At 41.9% G+C, this 21,246-nt stretch overlaps 2 protein-coding genes across 4 annotated transcripts in view; one reads left to right on the forward strand and one right to left on the reverse strand.

The window, feature by feature from the left end:
* The window catches only part of dock7 (dedicator of cytokinesis 7), a 43,206-nt gene that overhangs the window by 7,134 nt on the left and 14,826 nt on the right, over positions 1 to 21,246 (forward strand). For all 3 annotated transcript variants that reach the window (XM_053429736.1, XM_053429734.1, XM_053429735.1), the window contains exons 6-23: positions 42 to 254; positions 441 to 526; positions 627 to 693; positions 1,208 to 1,357; positions 1,839 to 1,919; positions 2,208 to 2,370; positions 2,832 to 2,974; positions 3,087 to 3,180; positions 3,347 to 3,509; positions 12,352 to 12,469; positions 12,688 to 12,758; positions 14,536 to 14,674; positions 14,853 to 14,954; positions 15,213 to 15,299; positions 16,088 to 16,319; positions 16,671 to 16,835; positions 17,817 to 17,986; positions 20,602 to 20,691. In XM_053429736.1, coding sequence (XP_053285711.1) covers positions 42 to 254; positions 441 to 526; positions 627 to 693; positions 1,208 to 1,357; positions 1,839 to 1,919; positions 2,208 to 2,370; positions 2,832 to 2,974; positions 3,087 to 3,180; positions 3,347 to 3,509; positions 12,352 to 12,469; positions 12,688 to 12,758; positions 14,536 to 14,674; positions 14,853 to 14,954; positions 15,213 to 15,299; positions 16,088 to 16,319; positions 16,671 to 16,835; positions 17,817 to 17,986; positions 20,602 to 20,691 — 2,334 coding nt within the window. The remainder of the gene's footprint in view (positions 1 to 41; positions 255 to 440; positions 527 to 626; positions 694 to 1,207; positions 1,358 to 1,838; positions 1,920 to 2,207; positions 2,371 to 2,831; positions 2,975 to 3,086; positions 3,181 to 3,346; positions 3,510 to 12,351; positions 12,470 to 12,687; positions 12,759 to 14,535; positions 14,675 to 14,852; positions 14,955 to 15,212; positions 15,300 to 16,087; positions 16,320 to 16,670; positions 16,836 to 17,816; positions 17,987 to 20,601; positions 20,692 to 21,246) is intronic.
* angptl3 (angiopoietin-like 3) lies at positions 4,764 to 8,894 on the reverse strand. Its single transcript, XM_053429733.1, has 7 exons — positions 8,196 to 8,894; positions 7,748 to 7,858; positions 7,474 to 7,585; positions 7,259 to 7,372; positions 6,869 to 6,964; positions 5,987 to 6,259; positions 4,764 to 5,844 (listed from the first exon to the last, which is right to left on the reverse strand). The coding sequence occupies exons 1-7, from the start codon at positions 8,742 to 8,744 to the stop codon at positions 5,660 to 5,662; spliced, it is 1,440 nt and encodes a 479-aa protein (XP_053285708.1). The 5' UTR covers positions 8,745 to 8,894; the 3' UTR covers positions 4,764 to 5,659.

Consider the following 21,246-nt stretch of genomic DNA (forward strand, 5'->3'; position numbering starts at 1 on the left):
TCTGAAGCCTCACACATGTTTCCGTCCTGGTTGTTCTGTAGGACGACTTGAAGCGGCGGTCGATGTCTATAGACGACACGCCGCGCGGCAGCTGGGCCTGCAGCATCTTTGACTTGAAGAACTCCGTCCCCGACGCCCTCCTCCCTCACCTGCTCGACCGCGCTCCCAACGACGAGATCGACCGGCACAACGAGGAGCTTCGCAAGGCGAACCGCCACCGGGAGCTCTTCGCTCTGCACCCTGCCCTCGATGAGGTGAGGCATTCCTCTACATTTGCAAGAACCATTCAATTTACATGGCTCTTTTTGTGCTGACCTCAATCTTCGGCTTTTAAACCAGTGCATGGATGAATTCTTAGTGTGACACTTGAGCATGAACATACAGAAATTCAAAATTGACAATTTATACTGTTTTCTTTTTTAATGTATGTGAACGTGTAGGAAGAGCCCATTGAGCGCCACTGTGTGCCTGAAGTACCTAAAGAACACTTTGGCCAGAGGCTACTCGTCAAGTGCTTGTCCTTGAAGTAAGTGGTGAACAGCCTTTTCCAGTAAAAAAAAGGCCTTTTAGCTCTAATATTTAATGCTACTTTCTGCTGACCCTCTGCTTTTTCTCTTCCCTTGAAGGTTCGAGATCGAAATTGAACCCATATTTGCTAGTTTGGCCTTATACGATGTCAAGGAAAAGAAAAAGGTAAGCTGTTATGCTTTCCTCAGTGCCTCCCTCAGCCCTGAGTTGTTGGGTCACTTCTGCAAACCATTAAAAATGTTGGGAGGCCAAAATGAATTTGATGAGTGGACTATAACATTTTATGTTGTGGCCCTGTTATGCTTGCGGGAACGCAATTAAATCACACACTGGAACTACGTGTCTATCTGAAGAAGATCACCTTCTTCTTCCTGCTCCCCTTTGGCTGACAGACACTAGAGGGTAGCACTTGCCTTGATAAGTGCATCACTCATATGTTTTGCTCTGCACAGGAGCTCTCTTATATCACAAGTGGGTCATTTGTCACTGAACTGTTATGATGTTTGTCAGATACCAAGAGCAAGAAATCAGGTCGCAGTGATACAGCCGTTCATAAAAAAAAAGGAAATACATAAATTGTATATCAGATTCCAGAAGCTGTCATGTTGTGATTATTCTGCTACGTTTAACATCCCTGTCATGAAAATGTCATAATGATCGTTTTGTATGTGTCCCTCAGATATCAGAGAACTTTTTCTTTGACCTGAACTCCGAGCAGACGAAGGGGCTGCTGCGTCCACACACTCAGACAGCGGCCATCTCTACGCTGGCTCGCTCGGCCATATTCTCCATTACCTATCCCTCCACGGATGTCTTCCTCGTCATCAAGGTCAGACTACTAGGACATATTATTCTCAATCAAATCTTTTACGCACAAAAACATATTCATTTCAATATTGTATCGACCCAAATGTAAGATTTACATCCAACACCTGAAAAAAAGACCCTTTGAAGCTATAAAACACTTGCAAGTCTCGCTTGGAAAGTTTCCTCAACAAAGTTTTAGTCCAACAAAGATCCTTGAATCCTTTTCTCTCATAAAAATGACACATAAAATTCTCCTATTACCACTGGTCCGCTCCCCTCTCAAAAAGAATATCTGATGTTGTAAATAGTCTTCAAATGCGATACGACTTTGACATTTTCAAATGTAATGTCTGGAGGAAAGTATTGTTATATAAATATAAAGGGCAGATAAGGTCATTTAAACATGTTTGAAAAACCTGTTTGACAGTCAGTGTGTGTCCTGGATGAGGTTTTCGTTGCTGTGTGAGTGTGCGGCTGTGAACTGTGTGCGCTCTGTCCCCCAGCTGGAGAAAGTTCTGCAGCAAGGTGATATCGGAGAGTGTGCAGAACCCTACATGGTCTTCAAAGAGTCCGACGCTGCCAAGGTATCATCAGTGTGAATTAGATTTTAAGGTTTGCGTCAGGTGTAGTTCACAGTAGCTATATGTTATTTTATAAGATAATGAATATATTCTTCTTTATGCACCATTTCAGTCTTTTGTGTAGTTTTAAAACCTCCTTTTCATTTCACTTTCACCCATGTTATTGCTGAAATATTGCATTATTTAAATGCTTTCTGTGATTGAATGGATATCGACACTTAAATATAGCTTGTAAGCATTTTAGGAAGTTTTTTGAATCACAGATCTAAATCAAATGATGTCTTTATTCAGAATAAAGAGAAGCTGGAGAAGCTGCGCGGCCAGTCGGAGCAGTTCTGCCAGCGTCTGGGTCGCTACCGAATGCCCTTCGCTTGGACCGCCATCCACCTGATGAACATTGTTAACAGTGCCGGCAGTTTGGAGAGAGACACGGAGATGGAGATGAGCCTCTCAGGTCGGACATTCCCTCTCAACACAACAAACCCTTTGGATTGTAGCTGCAGACATGTTGGGATCAGGTCACTAGAAGTCACAGAGTGGAAGCAAACAAACGCTTGAGCAATGTTTTGCTTTGCAGAGCTTTCAGCCACTCACAGTCTCGGTGACATATAGAGTCAGGGAACAGAGGCCTGGTGGTCACGCGTGAGGCTCATGGACTTGTCAATACCTTACTTTATCTCAAAATTATTTCCGTTGACAAATAGTTGGTAAAGCAAATTCAAACACAGAGCAAAACAAAGTATTTAACCGTATTGATCCTTGGTCTGTCATTTTGAGTTTGACCCTTTGGTGTTTGTCTGACCTTTGACCTCACAAGGTGTCTGTGATCCTGGCTGCCTCTTTGTTGCTAGGCAGAAATATGTTCTGTCAAATAAGAGAATCGAAGATTTCTAATTATTTCGGTTTTGTCTGTAGAGAGAAAAGGCTCCTGGTCAGAGCGAAGAAACTCGAGCATCATGGGAAGACGCTCCCTGGAGAGGACCACCAGTGGAGATGAGTCGTGCAGTCTGACGGGCTTTAGACCTGCAACACTCACCATCACCAACTTCTTCAAACAGGTCCCTGCTACAACTTACATGCATTCAAACAAGTTTTAGGGATATGAGGGCTGTGTCCTCTAAAATATCTGTTTTTTATACATTTGTTTTATTCTCTGTATGTGTGTGTCAGGAGGGAGACAGACTGAGCGATGAAGACTTGTATAAGTTTCTAGCAGATATGAGAAGACCCTCCTCTGTGCTGAGAAGACTCAGACCCATCACAGGTACGGGCACGTGTTCTTTAATTTAAACACGATACTCAACTTTAATTGAATTCACAGTTCACATTTGATGACTTGAACCACCTGTGTTTTGAGTGAATTTTCATCCTTCCTTCTTTTCTTTCTTTCTTTACTTTACTCCTTCGGTCTTCTGGGACTGTCACCACAGCCCAGTTGAAGTTGGATATTTCCCCAGCTCCAGAGAACCCCCACTATTGCTTGACCCCTGACCTCCATCAAGTTAAACCTTACCCAGACAGTAGGGTACGTCCCACCAGGGAGATCCTGGAGTTCCCTGCAAGGGATGTCTACGTGCCGAACACCACATACAGGTATGGAAAGACATATTTTCGCAGTATGGAAAAATAAGTGTTTGTTTATTACCTTTCAGGTTAATCAAATTATTCAATAGAGTTTATTCATTTATTTTCTTTATTTTAAAGAAATAAATGAAAATGATATTCTGAACAAGTGCTATTTATGCCAAGTTCTCTTTGAGAGATGTTCATATAACCAGATGTGGCTGATGACATGTATTGCAGTTGCATGTCTTGTTTGTTTGAAGATAACAGGTGCCTTCACCTCGTAGATTAACAAATACCAGATCCACGCAGAGAGCTAAGTGGACTGGGTGAAAGGATTGCATGGCATTTTTACTCTATTCACAGTCTTTTTTAAATAATTTTATCATGAAAAGAAATACAAGACTTCCAGAAGCAGTGTGGTTTGATATTGTTGAAAGATTACAATGTTTTCTTTAAACCTTTAGTGCAGAACCTTTGTCTTTCTCTTCTTACATGACAGTAATTAAACAAAAACTGTAAGTGTGTGCAGATGTCGTGCATCCTCACAGACAATCGCTCTCTCTTTTAGACAAGCTTGTTTAATTCAGAGATACCATTATATTGCCATTTTTGTTAAAGTCCCTGGTTTGTAGTGAATCGTATCAGCCGAGATATTGCTACTACCACATAAGTGCTTTGAATGCCGGTGTTAGGAAATCAGAGGCATGATGCCATGCCGGATCTTTTTGACACAGACATTGACTTGTCCTCCGCCCAATACCCTTTGCTCAATGCCAACTTCCGGTTCTATATAGAGCATCCCAATCTTTGGACACTTTCTAGGTTTTTCTGCCATGGTTTCTGTCATACTTCCAGTTGACGTAGCCAGCCAGCTCTGTGAACCAATCACTGGGTTGACGTAACTACCAGGGCTAGCGTGGGAATGTCACTACAGACACCAGATTAAATCCCTGCTGTGAAACACAGAGAGATTTATCTGGCACTGATTAACTAGTGTGAACTAATTTAACATGGGGTTGAATAGAAAAGACTTTAGTTGGTATCTAGAAGCCAGACATTCCAGATTTAAAGTAATAGTCTCCGAGAGGACATTAATCTGAATATCCTGTTTTTAAAAACTGTAAATAATGAGCATACTTTGATTTAATAATAATTATCCAGATTATATTAATATGTAAGCATGCAATTCCTATATAAGTCCATATCATTTAATCGAGAAGAAATATATTTGCAGGGAAATATTATTTGCCTCAGACAACTAATGCAGTCATGTTGGAAAGGTGTTGGGCCACATTGATTTTTATTTTGTCAACATGACTCGTTAGCACATCGCTACTTGTCAGGGTTACGTGTTAGGATGAGGTACATTTACAGTAGAGTTGAAAGAATGGACAAGAGTCAATATGACTCAATAACATAGGAAATACATGGAAATGAGTACCAGCATATATCTTATAATAGCATGAACATGGTTTAAATACTTTACACAGTAAAAAAAAAACATAGAACAAACAAAAGGAAAAGTTTTTTGTAATATGCTGCCCAAGGTTTGTAAGTCCAGTTTTTGTATTTGGTGAAGCAAGGCCCTCATTCATTAGTATGGACCATCCTGTTGCTGTGTCGGCCTAGAAACCTGCCATTCAGTATATAATTAGCATGCAGTATGTTTTCACATCACAAAGATAAATTAACTTTTGAGTATTTCACAAAACAAAAAGATGGCCAGGTCATCTCAGTTTAAGATTCCCCATAGATTTTTCCCCAAATGCTGTCCTGTGACATTTTGCAACAGGCACTAAATCGGGCTGCTGATTATGGATCAATATGTCCATTTTGCAAGGGATTGCAGATGTTGCATCATGAGGATTCTACTGTCCTTGCTGGATCAGACCCAATAGGTTAACGACCTATGTGGCATTTGTTGCAACAGTGCGACAGTTCAGCATTTTCTGCCATTTTTTGGCCCGTTCAGTCAGACTCTGCACCAGTCTGTGTCTGAATGGAATCAGGAGGCAATCTGCTTAATGTTGCATATAAATCAAGATTTTTGTTTGATGCCTGATTTACTTTGCTTTCCATTCCCTATGAAACTTATCGGTTGAGCGTTACATATTACTAACGTTTATGAAAAATGCCTGCAGTGTTGGTAGAGAGCAGAAGGTATGAGTCGCGGGGGTTCAGTTGTAGGTGTTAGGAGTTGGGGCTGGTCGCACAGTGATCTTGGTCATCCGGAGGGAATACGAGGGCCCGGTGCCTGGCTTCCAGTGAATGCCCTTCCTCCTCGCAGAGCGTCCCTTTGCCCTCAGCCACAAATACCTTCCATTGAGGTTGGTCTCTCCGCAGCCATTGAACCACCAACCACCTGCCAGAGGGTAAAGACAAGAGGCACAAGTTACACATAACTTGGTATTAACAAATTGATCGTGTCGGCAACTCATTACATGATTTGGATTATTGCTGTTCTGAGGATTCAGTCGGAGAATCGGGTTTGAGAATCTCTTTACCTGAGTAATTGCGAGTGCAGAAGTTGTTTTGCTGGCTCATGTTATTTCTGTCTTTAGTGGAGAATCTCGTGCCGGTTATGTTGGCTATGGCGTTTGGCAGGCTACCAGAGAACTGGCTGACGTGAAGGGTGTAGTCCTTTGAGCGACCATCCAATAAGAAGCGGTACTCAGCCCAGTGCTTCTCCTCCTTCCAATCCTCCAAATCAATACGTAGGATGGAAGCTCCCTGCTGGGCCAGACTGTGGATCTTCTTCAAGCCCAGCCAGAAGTCCTCTGTGTTAAACATACACATAAAGTTTTAACCTTTTATAAACATTTCAGCAGCAGTCAATTCTGTCTAGTCTCACACAACATTTTACTCATTATTTATCAATTTCAAATTAATCTCTAGTAAAGTCTTAAATCCTGCATCTTTAATCCAGAAGGAATATATGCTTTACACGTGTTGCCCTTGGTCGGTGGTTGCATGCTGCAGTTAGCTGTGAGGTATAAATATTTGACAGGTACTTAAGTAGCAGAGCAACTTAAATTCATGGCTGCAGGAGCCATTCTTCTGGAATGGAGCACGACTGCATGTGTGAGCAGCTGTTTGAACCTGTGTGTACTGCAGGGAAAGTTGCCAAATCTTTGTGTGTTAAGCAGACAGTAGATTCAGTCTGTCAGTTTAGGGCTGATGGGGAAACAGTTTCTGTTTCTTATCACTAGGCCTACAAGGGGCTATCTTTGGTTGTTTTTTTATTAAAATAAAAGTGTAATTATTTGTATCTACTTAACTTCTGCAACAGAGTAGAACCACCTATGGCCCAACCGTGTATATTATGTTAATACTCGATTTGAGGGCCAATCTGGCATGTAACACAAAGTTTAAAAAAAGCGACTCACTTTCCAGGTCTCCAAATCCTTCCTCATATTTCTCCCATGTCTGGTCAAAATCCACTGAGCCATCGATCCTGTGCTGGATGACAGTTGAGCCACCATCTGCAGAGTGGATGAGAAGCATATTTCAATTCGAGGCACAAGTCACGCACCTGTTTGCACAAGGATCAGGGAGATTCCTTATCACAGAAAGTGTAAATAGGTTATTCACCCCTGTGTGTGCCCTTCTTGATAACCTGTTCCTGCGGCTGTCTAGCTTGATAACCTTTTGTCTTTTGTTCCTTGCCCTGAGATGCACGCTAGTGACTTCATCTTTAAGTATGTCAATGCCTTTGAACACAAACTACGTATTTTGATGCCTTCGCTGAAACTTCAAATTGCGGTTGTGTCACTCACCTGAACCCATTTCGCAATACACGTTGAACGGCTCTGATCGGTTTGGCTTGATAACATAGACTCCACTGTTGGCCTCTCCTTTGTTATACAGCTCACTGCAGTCCACGGGGAGGTCTGCAGCACAATACCAAAATAAATACATCCACATTTTATTATTTTCGGATATTTCACATTTTTGAAAAGCGCCTTATGCAAAAATAATTAAATAAGTTTACCGTTTGTGTCCAGGCCAGTTGAGTTTACTGTCAGATACTCAAACATATTCTGAGCTGCAGGGTCTGAATCCAATGGCTTATCGCCTGTATCTTGAAAACTGTCATAGCTTAGCTGCAGGGAAATGCAAATGAATGCGCTGGGTTAAATGATGTTGTCAGCCCTTGAAAAATGCCCACATCATTCCCAATATTCCTAAAACCGAATTCTCACAGAGAGCAGATGTTTGGCCTTTAAAGGCTGAATGTATTCTAAACTTCCAAACTGGTTGCCTACCTTTTCCTCCAGGTTTTTAATCTTGACTTTCTGGTGGTCAAGTTGATCGTGCTGCTCTTTCACAGCTTTCAGCAGATTGGTGATCGTTCTCTCTTGTGCGTCAATCACATCCTGAAAATGCCACAAGGAAAATATACTTTCATTCTCTCTCCCTGTACATATGTTGAATTTGTAAAATGTGTGACATGAATTCAACAAACAGATAGTTACAGATTGAATATCACTTATTAGTAGATGAGTATAATTTGCAATATTATCAGTAACAGGATGGTAACAAAGAGCCTGTAACACTAAACAACAGAACACAAAAGTAATGAGTTTACCTGCTTTTGTTGGAGTTGGAAACTTTTAGCTAAGTTTGTGCAGTTTTTATTTGCTCAATCGTCACTTTCATCCACTAAAACATGCAAATAACTTGTTGTGATTGAGTCAGCCCTAAGTTGCTTACCCTGAGTGTTGTGATTTCACTGAGCTGTTCAGCAGGGACCAGGCTCTGTGACAGCCCCTTCAGCCTCTCCTCCAGATTCCCCACCTTACTCTGCAGCTTCGTGCGCTCGTGGATGATGCCGTTGATCTTGGAGTTGATCTCCAGCGACAGGTTCTTGATCTCCTCATTGTTGGCCTTCAAATAGTTGGTGGTCTTCTTCAGCTCGATCTCCTCCTCCTTGATCTCTGACGTGACAACGGAGAGCTGGTAGAACGAGCGGTCAAAAATGTTCAGCTTTTGAAAAATGTCGTTGATCTGGGCCTTGGTCTTGTGGACGAACTCCCGCAAACTCTGGCCCAGCTGCAGGAGGCCGTTTGCAAGTAGCCGCACATCGTCCAGCATGGCGAAGCGGGACTTGGCCTCTGTGGGGCTCGGTCCCGTGGTTGAGGCGTGGGGATGGTGCGTGGGTTGCAAGGTGGTTGGCTCTTCTCTACCTGAGGTTTTCAAATGGACGGCAGTGGTGAAATCAGCAAGCAGCAGCAGCAGCAACAGCCAGAACAGCTTCATCATGATTTCGCCGTCCAGTCCTTGACGGTGGAATGACAGTAATCTTCTGAAACACTGTTGCACTGCTGTTGTGTTCCTCTTCTTTGAGCCTGTTTCTCTCCCTCTGCTTATAACATAGACGTCCTTGCTGTTAAAATGATGTGAGAGCAGCAGGCTGCTCTGTTTTATATACCCCGTCTGTACAGGAGGGGGGGGATTAGCTGATCATTAAACCCTACTATGTTTTAGCTGTTTACCCCACCTCCTCCTAAATCCCCCCCCGAAGCCCTCCCTCTCCTGAACAAACAAATCACAGCAGTGAGCAAATGACATTTACACCCCTCCCTTCCCCACTGTCCATTTAACCCCAATCCCCTCTCCATACCACACCCTGCCCTACACTGTTCTCCATCTATAGTGCGGCGCTTTAGCTGATCAGCAGAATGCCAACAATGGCCATCACTGGTTTTTGATGGATCGTCAGCCTGATCAATCTCAAACCTTATAACCTTGCACACACTTTGCTCTGATTGATAAGGCTGTGTGTAATTAATGCTCCGGGGTTTGATTTAGCATCCTGCTGAATCAGCCGAGCACCGAGCTCTCCTCCGTTCACTCCTCCTTCCCTCTTTGCTCGGGGAGAGGGGACCGGGCCTGACATCTGTGCCAGGGTTGAGCTTCTGGACATGAATGATGTGAGAGAGGCTGGGCAGTGTGTACTCATCATCTTGATATGTATTGCTCAGCCTTATCTGGGTTTTTTCAGCTTTGCCACAGCGTGTGTAATATTTGTAATGCCACCAGTCACCAGATATGGGGAGTACACACCCACCCAGCTCGTACTCCTACTGGTGAGGGCTTCTCCTTCAGCCTCAGTTCTTCATGGCTTCAATTCTTTCAGGTGTTTCTTTGAGATACTGGATCTTGTTGACACAGCTCCATGAACATTGTTTGTAGCACATTCATGTTGCAAATCTCCCGTTAGGCCGAATCCTAAAGTTTGTCTAAGTTTGTAAAGGAGCTCAAACCAGATTGATTACCTGCAAACTGTTTAAACATGGTCAAAGTTACAGGCATCACATTTCTCCCTTTCTGATCTTGGATATGAATGATAACTGAAGCTCCTCACCTGTATCTGCACAGTTTTATGCCTTGCACTGCTGCCACGTGATTGGCTCATTGAATGATTGCATGAATACGAGTGTGTACAGGTGTTCGTCATGAAGCGCTCGCAGCTTTTAAAGGATCATTCTTGTCCTATTTTTTGAGGGAAATTTTTCGTAAGTGATTTCAAGCAGACTTGCAGTGTCGGTGAAATGTGTTCACCATTAGCCAGAGAGAGTGTGTGGGGGGGGGAACTAATTACTGAAATGACTTGATATAAACTTTAATAGGAATATAAATATTTATACTGTTGGCATTGCTTACTGCTTGGTTTCCAGCTCAAATAAACGTGTCCATATGTGGTGTAAAAAAGTTTGACCACACAGACTGCAGTCTTTGGCTCATACAGGAATGTGTACATTGAAAATGTCCTGTTAGCATCTTTTATGGACATTATTGTTGTTAAAGTAAAGCACTAATCAGGCACGTTGTACAGCAAATGAAAGTATTACTAAATTATTACATTCACATTATGACAAATAGCTGAAAATACTGGGATAATTGCCCAATGGCCTGGAGCTTTGGTTTGAAATGGAAACATTTGGCTGGTACAGTGCACACTGAAATACCACGGTCATCTTAATGAGCTCTTTTTAGTCATTTATGGTTATAAGGATGGATTACCTCAGTTCTCAGTAATTAAAGAAGGGCTACGGTTTTCATATGAACAGAGCAGAAAGAAAAGGTCCTACGAAAAAAAAAAAGAATTGGCCGTGAGCTGAGTGAACGTGCAAGAATGCTGTATCAGCATAAAGCTGGTAATGATATTCAGTATCCTTCATTCCAGCACAGTGTTCAGTGCTGAAGATTGGAGGTGAGGGTGTTAAAGGTTTGAACCTGACCTGGTCTTCTCAGGTCTCTGTGGAGCGGTCATATTCTGCACATGTTTGTATCCAAGTTCAACGAGGTAATTTATTTTTAAATGTATTGATAACCCCTACGAGCGATAATTAATGTGCTATCCACAGCGGTTTGTTAATTTAAGAATGATGTATTCTAATTTTATCCCTGGGAAGCACCAAGAAGAATTAAATTAAATTGAACTCATGGCTAATCTCAGATTTTTTCAACCTAGATTATTATCAATTCTGCATCAATTTTTTTTTAAATTCATAAACTTAAATTTAGATTATCTATAAAGGTTTTTGCTATATTCCATGATTTTCTTTAAAGATTAAGATTGATGTTTTCTTTTTCTTTCTTTTTCTATACCCAAGTTGTATAAAAATGTCATGCTCAGATCTTTCAAACCTTTTTTAATTGATCCTTTATCATGATTAGATGTTAGATTCTCCCTTTAAAAGTCCAACATATTTATGCTAATAAAGGACTATCTTCTCTTAATATTGCACACCTGCTTCTTAGTCATCATTCCTTCTCTGCATGCTCTTAAATAATAGTGAATAACACTATTTGGGGAAAGCTGCAGTCAGTAACACACAGTTTGTATTGAGTGTTCATGTGCACTCATTAACCTCAGCTGAATCTGATGAGACGAACTGTCCAATCGGTGATGCAACAATCAATGCTTATACAGCTTCTTTTCAAACTGAAACCACGTTTATAGCAGCCAATAAAGTTGTTGGGACAAACTAAGTGATGGGCAACAGAAAGAGAAATTCCAATCATCAGACAAGAGCGATTCCCACGCTTCCTCCTCAGTTGTGGTTCCAGCTGTGGTCTCTGTGGGGCCAACCCCACTGACTCCACTACGTCACTGTGGTTTGTCAGCTGATCCCAGGTTGGGTTGCACTTCCAATTCTGGGGTGGCCTCCTCCTTCCCAGCAGGGAAGTAATAGTTATTTTTTGTAACATTACATCTGCTGGCAACAACAACTGCAACGGTAAAGACCGTTAAATACATTATGTTCTTATTTTTAACCCTCAAATTGAACTGCTAGAGTTAATTTTCCAAAATAAAAGCTTGATATGGTAATGACTAAAACGTTTTCCTTCATGTTACTGACTTAGGACTGTATTTAGGGAGTTATTTATCTTTATACCTCTCAAAGTGATTTATGATTTTTATGTTGCAATTTTTATGGTTGGTAACAGGCCATGTGTCCTTTATATACATTGTGGTTTACCTCGCCCTTTAAATTGATCAGTTCATGTCAACTGATTAAACCATGTAAGGTAACATGATCAAGCGCTTTCAAGGATGTTTGGTTTAGGTATCAGAATAAGAGGTCATGGTTTAAGTTGGTTTCTAATTGTGCTTTGAATTCACCTTTTTCACCAATTTATTTCAAACTTAATTGTTACCATCTTACCATTGTATAGGGTGTAATTGCAAAATGTGAATTAATCCTTCATGTAAGGTGTATGATGTTTATCATTTTGTAAGTTGTGTACTCAAGGATTTCCATAGGGTGAATGCAAGTTTCTGTTTTTCAAATCGAGATATATTTTGCACTGATTTGATTTGCTGTCTGTGTTTCAGTGCTTTTTTTTTGGTGTTTTTCAGGAATCTGCTTTATGTGAACCCTCAAAGTCTTAACTTCGCCAACCGCCAAGGCTCCGCCCGCAACATCACAGTGAAAGTGCAATTCATGAATGGAGAGGATCCTAACAATGCAATGCCGGTACGTCATCAGAAAACAGTTACCACTTACCAAGTGTTATCAGCCAAACCACAAGAGCTGAAGAACTTTTACCATTTTCATGTTTGTTTTACATTTTCATGTTATTCTACAGCTGTGTGAATGTTAACAAATACACATCTTCAGATACAGTCATAATTCATTCCTTCATGGAGCTCAAGTGTCCCTGAACGTCAGTATTGTTTTAATTATCCTCCCAGGTGATATTTGGGAAGTCCAGTTGTGCAGATTTCGCGAAAGAGGCCTACACTGCCGTGGTGTACCATAACAGGTAGGTTATTGGTCTTTTGGCACATGGTGGTTTATTACAGAGGCGCTGCAGGCATGGAGGCCTGGTGGCTGCAGAGATGAAATGATAAATAGGAGGCAAGTCGGCCATTCTAAGATTACAAAACCCTCTTTTAGCCCCATCAGAATTGAAGGCATAAAAAAGTGTTAAATATGTCTTAAATATAGGTCTTAAATACATTGAGCCTGGTCTTAATTATGTTAACGTTCATTGTAGGCGGCCTGCATAGCTTAAAAAGTGTTAGTGTGTTACAGTTGTTTCTTTACGATACATATATATTAGCATTCTGAAATATAACTTCAAACAAGACCAAAGTAGAACTGGTCAGAAATTGATCTCACTAAACTTGTCTGTTGGAAAATCTTTGGATGCCCACAACCTGGGTCTGTAGCTTGTAAGATAATGTGGCATTTTGAGGGTTATTCTCTCCTTGGCTACTTCACCTTATCTTCAATTATGTGGAAGTCTAATTCTGGGATTCTGGTATTCCATCACATCTGTCGTACTTGACATAGGTCTTAAAGTTAATTCATTATGGTCTTAAAAGGGTCTTAAAAGTCTTCAATTTAACTTGTTTAAAAGTTGTTGAGTGACCGGTCTGGACACTGAGGTGAAATTAGATTAATCCAAAGATCCCCAAATCTCCATATCAAAAAACATACGTCTTTTTTTTTCTCTCTTCCTACTCTTTTTAATGTCGACCATTATGTCGTTATCACAATATGATTTATTTAATGGCTTACCTTGGCAGTGCCGGTTTACCTATAGATTTTGAGAAAGCCAAAATGCTTTATATCGTATGGATAATCTGTAATTAAACTCACAGATGTTCCCTTTTAATTCACCTTTATTGTGCCGTCTTCTCTTATACCTCCACTGTCCTACATTTTGATGGCTTTCATTAAAGAAAGAGTTGAGTCAACCTTCTGGTTATGGTCATATGGTGTCCTTGAGTTTCCCTCGTCTGTACATAAGAGTTGAGGGGTCTCTTATATTTTTATCACCACTATTCGGTGTTTTTTACGACACCCGGTGGTTTGTCATTTGACACCCAAGGGTCAAACATTCAAGGCCAAAGTTAATCAACCTGTGAATAATGTGCGACCGTGACTAGGTGGCTCAGGCATGAGGACCTCTTTCAGTTAACGGTCAATTACAGTCTATCATTTTGCTCAGAAATGGCACAATATTTCTTTTATCAGGACCTTAATGCTAAGTGAGAGAAAAGTGAATGACAAGGGTCTCTTTCAAACGGATTTGTTTTGTAAATCTGGAAAGCTTCCACCTTTTGTGCTTTTAGCTTTAATTCCCTGGGCCCGGCTAATAAACCATTATCTTTCCTACACCAGTTAAGTTGTTTGTTTTTGAGGACTTTTCCCTTCTGAAATGTTGTTTCCCGTGAGAAATAAGAACCTTTCTCTGACCTTTTTCAAACAGTTTTGGTCACTTACATCCTTGTGGGTTGTTTAATGGGCCTGCTGTTGTTGTGGGCTGTTGTTTTTGGGCACTGACTCGCAGACAGAGTGTTCTAATGTAGGAATATACTGTATATATAGAAATCAGATGAATTGACTTCCTCAATGTACCCTTGCTCTTTCTTGAGACAAATATTCCCAAGTCATTGACTTAACCTGTCCACATGAATGAATCTATTTAGTGTGGTTGTCTCTCCCAATCTATACATTTAATGAATAGCTAGCTGCTTGTCACATGTTTTTCAACGATGTCTTGAATCTCTGTCACTGTTTGCCGTCACCAGATCACCTGACTTCCACGATGAGATCAAGATCAAGTTGCCAGCCTCCCTGTCGGACCACCACCACATTCTCTTCACCTTTTACCACGTCAGCTGCCAGCAGAAGCAGAACACTCCTCTGGAGACCCCTGTGGGATACACGGTGGGTAACAGTCCCTGGGGAAGCTCACTGTCACTAGTTCATGCTTGAGCATTTATTTAGAGAATTCAACAACATCTGAATTTCTATTTAAAGCCTTAAAAACACCTTAATGAATTTAGTATATTATATAAAAAATGGTTGATGTCTGTATTTGATTTGTTTCTTCCTGTCTCTGTAGTGGATCCCCATGTTGCAGAGCGGCCGTCTGCGGACGGGACACTTCTGTCTTCCTGTGTCTCTGGAAAAACCTCCACAATCCTACTCTGTTCTCTCCCCAGATGTAAGGCACATATTTTAAATGCAAATATTTCAAAGTTAATATCAATAAAAGATCAGTTCTGATAAAAACAAATTATTAAGGATAACCCAACATCATTTAAGCTCATTAACTGTGTATTTTGGGGTGAGATGGAAAAACAAGAGCAGCCTTCAAACTGTATAATTATTATCAGTAGATTCAATGTCCAACAATGCTCAATTGAAAACTATAAATCTTGCCAGTGCTCCACAGTTTTAACTCAGTGTTATTGTTCTTCAGGTTCCTCTCCCGGGGATGAAGTGGGTGGATAACCATCGAGGAGTATTCAATGTGGAAGTGGTGTCCGTCTCAGCCCTACACACACAGGTAACTGGGCTGTATTCAGTGTTTATGTGGATCTTGTCATCACCTGTCACCCCTCTTGCTCCCCCCCTTTCTTCCATCTGTATATATTTGAGCCAGGGGGAATTGCTGCTGGAACATAAGAAACATTAGATCCCCAAAATAAGCTGTTTTTAGTAATATAGAAGAAAAGCGTCATAGTAATATTTGTCGCTGAATTATCAATTTCATAACATTACACAACGCAAACATAACCATTTTATATATCCATGTTAAAGTTAAGAGAAGCACCCACACATTGCTTCCACATGTAGACAGGAATTCCCTTCCCAGCACCAGTTCATTACTGGGCGCGGCTCAGCTCACCAGGTTCCTACTGAGGTCCACTCCATCTCTGTGTCGGCTGTGGTGTGGAGGGCAGGACGTTGGTCCACAGGAGCCTAACTGGGACTAATGTGCTCATAAATCACTGCCGCTGGCGTCGATTACACGCGCTAGGTTCCTGTGCTCTTGTAGTAATGTTCGCTTTGCGGTTTCCACTCGCTGAGCCAACTTGCCGGCTCAGAGTTACAGACGAGTAGATCCAAGCCTACTTTTGTTTGTTGACTGCCTTCCTGCCCTTTTTATTCATCTTTCTCTAACTTAAACATGTGTTTCCCTATAAGCTCTAAGCTTCCCCCCTTTCCTCTCTTCTGTTCTTTCACCATCCCTCTTTTTCTATATCCCATTTCTGCATTGCATTTATTTTACCCACAGATTTTCCACTCTCTGTTCTCATCCAATGCCTCTCGTTTTTCTCTCTCTCACTATAGGACCAGTACCTGGATAAGTTCTTTGCCTTGGTTCACGCCCTGGATGAGCACATGTTCCCAGTTAGAATAGGAGACATGCGCATCATGGAGAACAACCTGGAGGCCGAGCTCAAGTCCAGCATTGCGGCTCTAAACTCTTCCCAGCTGGAGCCGGTGGTTCGATTCCTTCACCTCCTACTCGACAAGTTGGTTCTGCTCATAGTGCGGCCGCCGGTCATCGCTGGACAGATAGGTAAGCTACTGTATCACATTGAGTAAAAAGCCATGAGCTTGGAGGTGTTGGTTTACATTTACATTTCACAGTAGGCCATGGTTTACACATTACACATTTACATTAGCACAGAATTCCTATACCGAATTTGTCGTTTTGTTAATAACACTATTATAATGCAAAAAGTCTAAGTAAATACATGCAAAAGTCATGGTCACTCTCAAAAAAAATGTATGTAGGTCATCCTGTGCAACACACATGTTAACCTCATGTGCAACAAATCAGCTCTTTGTCCAATGTCTGCATTTTTGTATGTCAATCGGCGTCTGTCTGAACCCTTGTGTGTATGTGTGTGGGTGTGTGTGTGTTTAGTGAATCTGGGCCAGGCATCCTTCGAGGTCATGGCATCCATAGTGAACCGGCTTCACAAGTACCTGGACAGCAGCCAGGACATGCACGGACGCAACAGCCTGCTGTCCTCGTACATCCACTATGTCTTCCGCTTGCCGAGCACCGACCCCAACGCGCCATCGCCAGGTGATCAATATAATCAGCCTCCTCACGATTTCCTTTGATTTACATCTGCTCTTCTGTTTTCCCCACTAAGTTGACCTCATCCAATCACCAGCTCACCCTCACCGGGTGTCCGTGATCAAACCTACCTGCCATAATTTTTATTTTGCTATTTCTTTTTTTATCTTTTCCTTTATTTCCCCTCCCACATCCATTTTGTCTTCCACCCAACACAGACACCAACTCATCCTCAACAGGTAGATATGGTCCACTGCTGTACATTTTTCATCTATGTTCATTCCTTTTACCTTTTTAATTTAAGTTACGTTGCATTTGACGGACACAATTTTCCTGCAGATCCTGTGTTAGCTCAAGCTATCCAGTAGCAAGACATTCATTGTTTCACACAACTCCATATAACTAGATTAAACTTAAATATCCTTTTTTTCAAAAACATATTCTTAAATAATGATGGTATTGAGAACCTTAACATATGGCAATGTCGATGAGGTATTTGACTTCGATGGCCGTCCCTATTCATTAGAGAGGAAGTTTACGAACGCAGAGCTACAAATTGTAAAGTGAGGTGACAAGCAGAGGAGGAAACACTAGCTGCTGAAAAGTTACAAAGCATTTGAATTTATGTTGCCAGATTCTTAGCAAACAGAATAAGAATTTCACCTTTTAGTAGAAAGCCCTTTTAGTGGACGATTCATGGACTCTCACAGTTGCCCCATACGATTTCATTGAAGCCACTGCAGCAGTGTCAAGGCTGCAAGTGGAGATGATCTACTGGACCAATTCCAAAAGTTTTTTTTTAAGTATCAATCATTTACACTCCCACATTTCACAGGACCCAGGTTGACAAATACTGGAATCCCCCTTTTAAGGGTGGGCTTTGACTATATGATGGTATGAGCATTTTTAATTGCGTGCTAGTAGAACTGCGATCTCATCCCACTTGTCCCTTTTTCCCTTTCTACCTTTCACTGTGTGTTGTCCCAGGCCCGGGAGGGTTGGGAGGCTCGGTTCACTACGCCACCATGGCCCGCTCGGCGGTCCGACCCGCCAGCCTCAACCTCAACCGCTCCCGCAGCCTTAGCAATAGCAACCCGGACATTTCCGGGACGCCCACCTCTCCTGATGACGAGGTCCGCTCCATCATTGGCAGCAAGGTAAGGTCATCACTCCGTGGCTGTGGTTATACCTGAGCCTGCAGCTTCTTTTATCTCAGGCCAGTAGATTTTCTGTTAGAGGATAAAAGAGACACTCCACATTTTACATGATGTCTGAACGTGGCCTGCAGTTATAGATCTTTATGTATTTTGGACACCTTTTTTTGCACTCTGACTTTTTGCACAACACGTAGATGTCAGATATCAGGGTTAAATATTTTAACAATCTAGCCGCTCTCATTGATTTGACCGACCCTTGTAAGATGATTAAACTGGATCTATATTTCACATCAAGGCAGAGTCCTTACATGTGCGCAGTGACCTAGGGGCCCATTTTATCAATTTGTGAACTGTATAGCCAATGCGTAAACATAAGCCCTGGACATCTTATCTCTCTAACCGCTGTAACAGCAACCTGACACACACATACACGCATGTCCACACAATGCTCAGTGTGTGCAGGTTGTGAAAGGCACACAAGACCTTTTTAAAGACATTGATAACAGTGTACGTGTTCAGTTTCCTTCTCTGTTCCTTTGTATTTGAGCTTCTTGATCTGTTGTGATGCATTTCCTCTGCTATAATGTGTGATTTCAACCATTTTTGATTTAATGTAACCTTAGCGGTGACTGAATGATGTAACGTGCTCCTCTTATGGTCTTGCTGTACTTTTAACCGTGATGTGATGGATGCAGCCCCCTGTTTGATGAATGTGCCCTTTGCTGCTAATACTTAACTAAACCTTTCTTCTCTTGTCTCTGAGGGGGTGGGGGTGGGGGGGTACTTCTAACACAGAGAGAGAGGGAGAGAGAGAACCTAAATGTCCTCTGCTCCTCTGTGCTGATGATTTGGACTGACAGCTAACCTTTTTTGGGGGGCCCTTTGCATCTTCTAGCAGTACTGACCTCAGAACCTTTGTAACGTGTGTTATGCCTTCCCTCCCCCCGTGCTGCTCGCTTATTCCCTCTTCTCCTGCCTGCCCTGTGTCCTTTGACCTTGGCACCCCCAGGGCTTAGACCGCTCCAACTCGTGGGTGAACACCATGGGCTGTAAGAGTGCCCCCTGGGGATCCAGCCCTGGGTCCGCTCCAGAAACCATGCAGGTGGTTTAATGAATGCCCCGTCCTCCACTTTGCCTCACTGCAAACAAAATAACTCACCTTGTTCACCTTGAAGGGATACTGGGATATTTGGAGTTTTGGTTAATTTGTACATTGATAAGAAATTGATTGGAGCTTGGGAGAAATCTCTAGGGAGGAGGTCTTGTTTGTTTTAATCTATGTCTTAACATATTGACTTAATATTTCTGGTAGTTTCCCGTAACATGACTTTCATCTTTTTATTGCGAGTACTGAACCATTTACAAAATGGACAGTGCAGTGCTTGGACAAAAAAAAAGACCAAAACTTCAAAATATTTCAGTATTCTGGTCTTATAAAAATCACAACCCTCCCATGATCCCACACATGGGAGTCACAGCCGCCTCCATGACCCACTACCTGACAATGCTAGCGTCTCAGGCGTCATCCCACTTTACCCATCATCCCTGACACCTCTCTTTTTCTCATTACCTGCAGCAAAACACATAAGCAAAAAATCCAGGTTTTGCAATGCCAGATTTAAAACCAGCTGTTCTGGGTTTACGATGCTCAGTTGCTGCTAAAAAAACTAAAACTAAAATAGTGTTTTTGTGAGTACGCAGGTGGTGGAGAAAAAGGGTTGTGTTAGAAATCATCTTCAACAGAAGATTACTTTTCTGAATTCATTTTCTTTCCTTTTCTCATTTTTGTACTATTCACTCTCACTGCTTTAACCCCATAGTCCCCCCCCCCCCTCTCACTTAGCATCCCTGCATGATGTCTGACTCTACATAGCATTCACTCTATCTCTGCAGCATGGTGTATCTGTGTGTGTGTGAATGTGAGGTCATTGTCTGCTTCACTTGTCATCTACATGACGATATGTCCTCTTTTAAATTGTCATGACATAGTCTTTTGTTATTTACTATCTTACAAATGCAAGATTATGAATGCCGAGGATTAAAGATAAAGATAATTCTGCATATTGCATCATAAAGTCTTAAACTAAACATTCCTACATCGACAGCTCACATTATTTGAATTTATCCTGCAATTGAACATTATGCTAGTTTTTTTTTATGTTTCTGAAGTAATGTATTCAACTTGAGGGATGCAGAATGGCAAATGTTAAAACAATGTTTGTTGCATCAAGAAAAATTCTTATTTCCTCATATGATCTCATGACTTTCGGCAGCAATTTTGAATCTCTCAATTAGGAAATACAAAACATACAGATGTGTTGTGCTGTTATAGATTATGGGTCTATACACTTGAGTGCTATAACCCTGTTCTGTGTCTTACTGGTTTTTGTCGTCTTCATGTGTGACAGGTATGCGTGTGTGTGCGTGTGTGTGTGTGTGTGTGTGTGTGTGTGTGTGTGTGTGTGTGAGTGTGAGTGTGTGTGTGTATGTGAGAGTGTTTGTGTGTGTGAAACCCAGCAGACACATTTCTCTGTGCTGATGGAAAAAGGGGCAACCCTCACCTCGTTGCTCCTCCACTAACCTTGTTGTCACCGTTCCATTCATTCCACCCATAGGCCATGGAGCGCTGTGGCAATCGCATGTCTTCGCACACTGAGAGCGCCAGTTTCTTGCAAACTTTAACAGGACGGTTGCCCACAAAAAAGGTAGAGCCACTTGCGCTGGGGGAGGAGCCAAACCCCGCCCACCTCTGTTTTCCGCCTCCTCACCTGTCTTGTCTGTGGATGTGGATGTGGATGTGAGCCTCTTGGTTGGTTGATGTTGTATTTGGTGGTCGTGGAGTCTTGTCGAATGCTGGATGTGGTCTCGGTCTGGCTAACGCTGACTATGTGTTACAGGTAGTTGTAAACATGTAGTCTGGGAAGTCTTCATCATTAGCTCAGTCACTGATATATAGTTAAAAGGATGCACACAGGTGGCTATGGTTAGCTAGTTGGCTACTAGAACACAATTTGTGAAGGAGTTTCCTCATGTTAAGATCTGGCCTAGCATTAGCTAACTAGTTTTTTGAATTTACAGCTTTCAAATGCTTTTCATGGCTCTCTGCAGGGAATGAGGTTTGCTCAGTTGTTTCTGCTATGCAATAGCAAGAATAATACAAATTTCTAGTTAATACATTGAGCACTTGCATCATATATAGATTTGCACTTCCTGCATTTATTGTCTCACAAGATAAAGGAAGACTTGCCAGACGGGTCTAG

The sequence above is a fragment of the Pleuronectes platessa genome, chromosome 9 (assembly GCF_947347685.1).
Source record: "Pleuronectes platessa chromosome 9, fPlePla1.1, whole genome shotgun sequence".
Lineage (NCBI taxonomy): Eukaryota > Metazoa > Chordata > Actinopteri > Pleuronectiformes > Pleuronectidae > Pleuronectes > Pleuronectes platessa.

What these genes read in the sequence shown, in the direction of transcription:
- angptl3 (XM_053429733.1), bottom strand. Translation starts at nt 8,744, where the DNA reads ATGATGAAGCTGTTCTGGCTGTTGCTGCTGCTGCTGCTTGCTGATTTC. An exon ending in GTGAAATCACAACACTCAGG is followed by an intron (nt 7,859 to 8,195) that starts GTAAGCAACTTA and finishes TGGCATTTTCAG; the next exon opens with GATGTGATTGACGCACAAGA. An exon ending in AGGATTTGGAGACCTGGAAA is followed by an intron (nt 6,260 to 6,868) that starts GTGAGTCGCTTT and finishes TGTTTAACACAG; the next exon opens with AGGACTTCTGGCTGGGCTTG.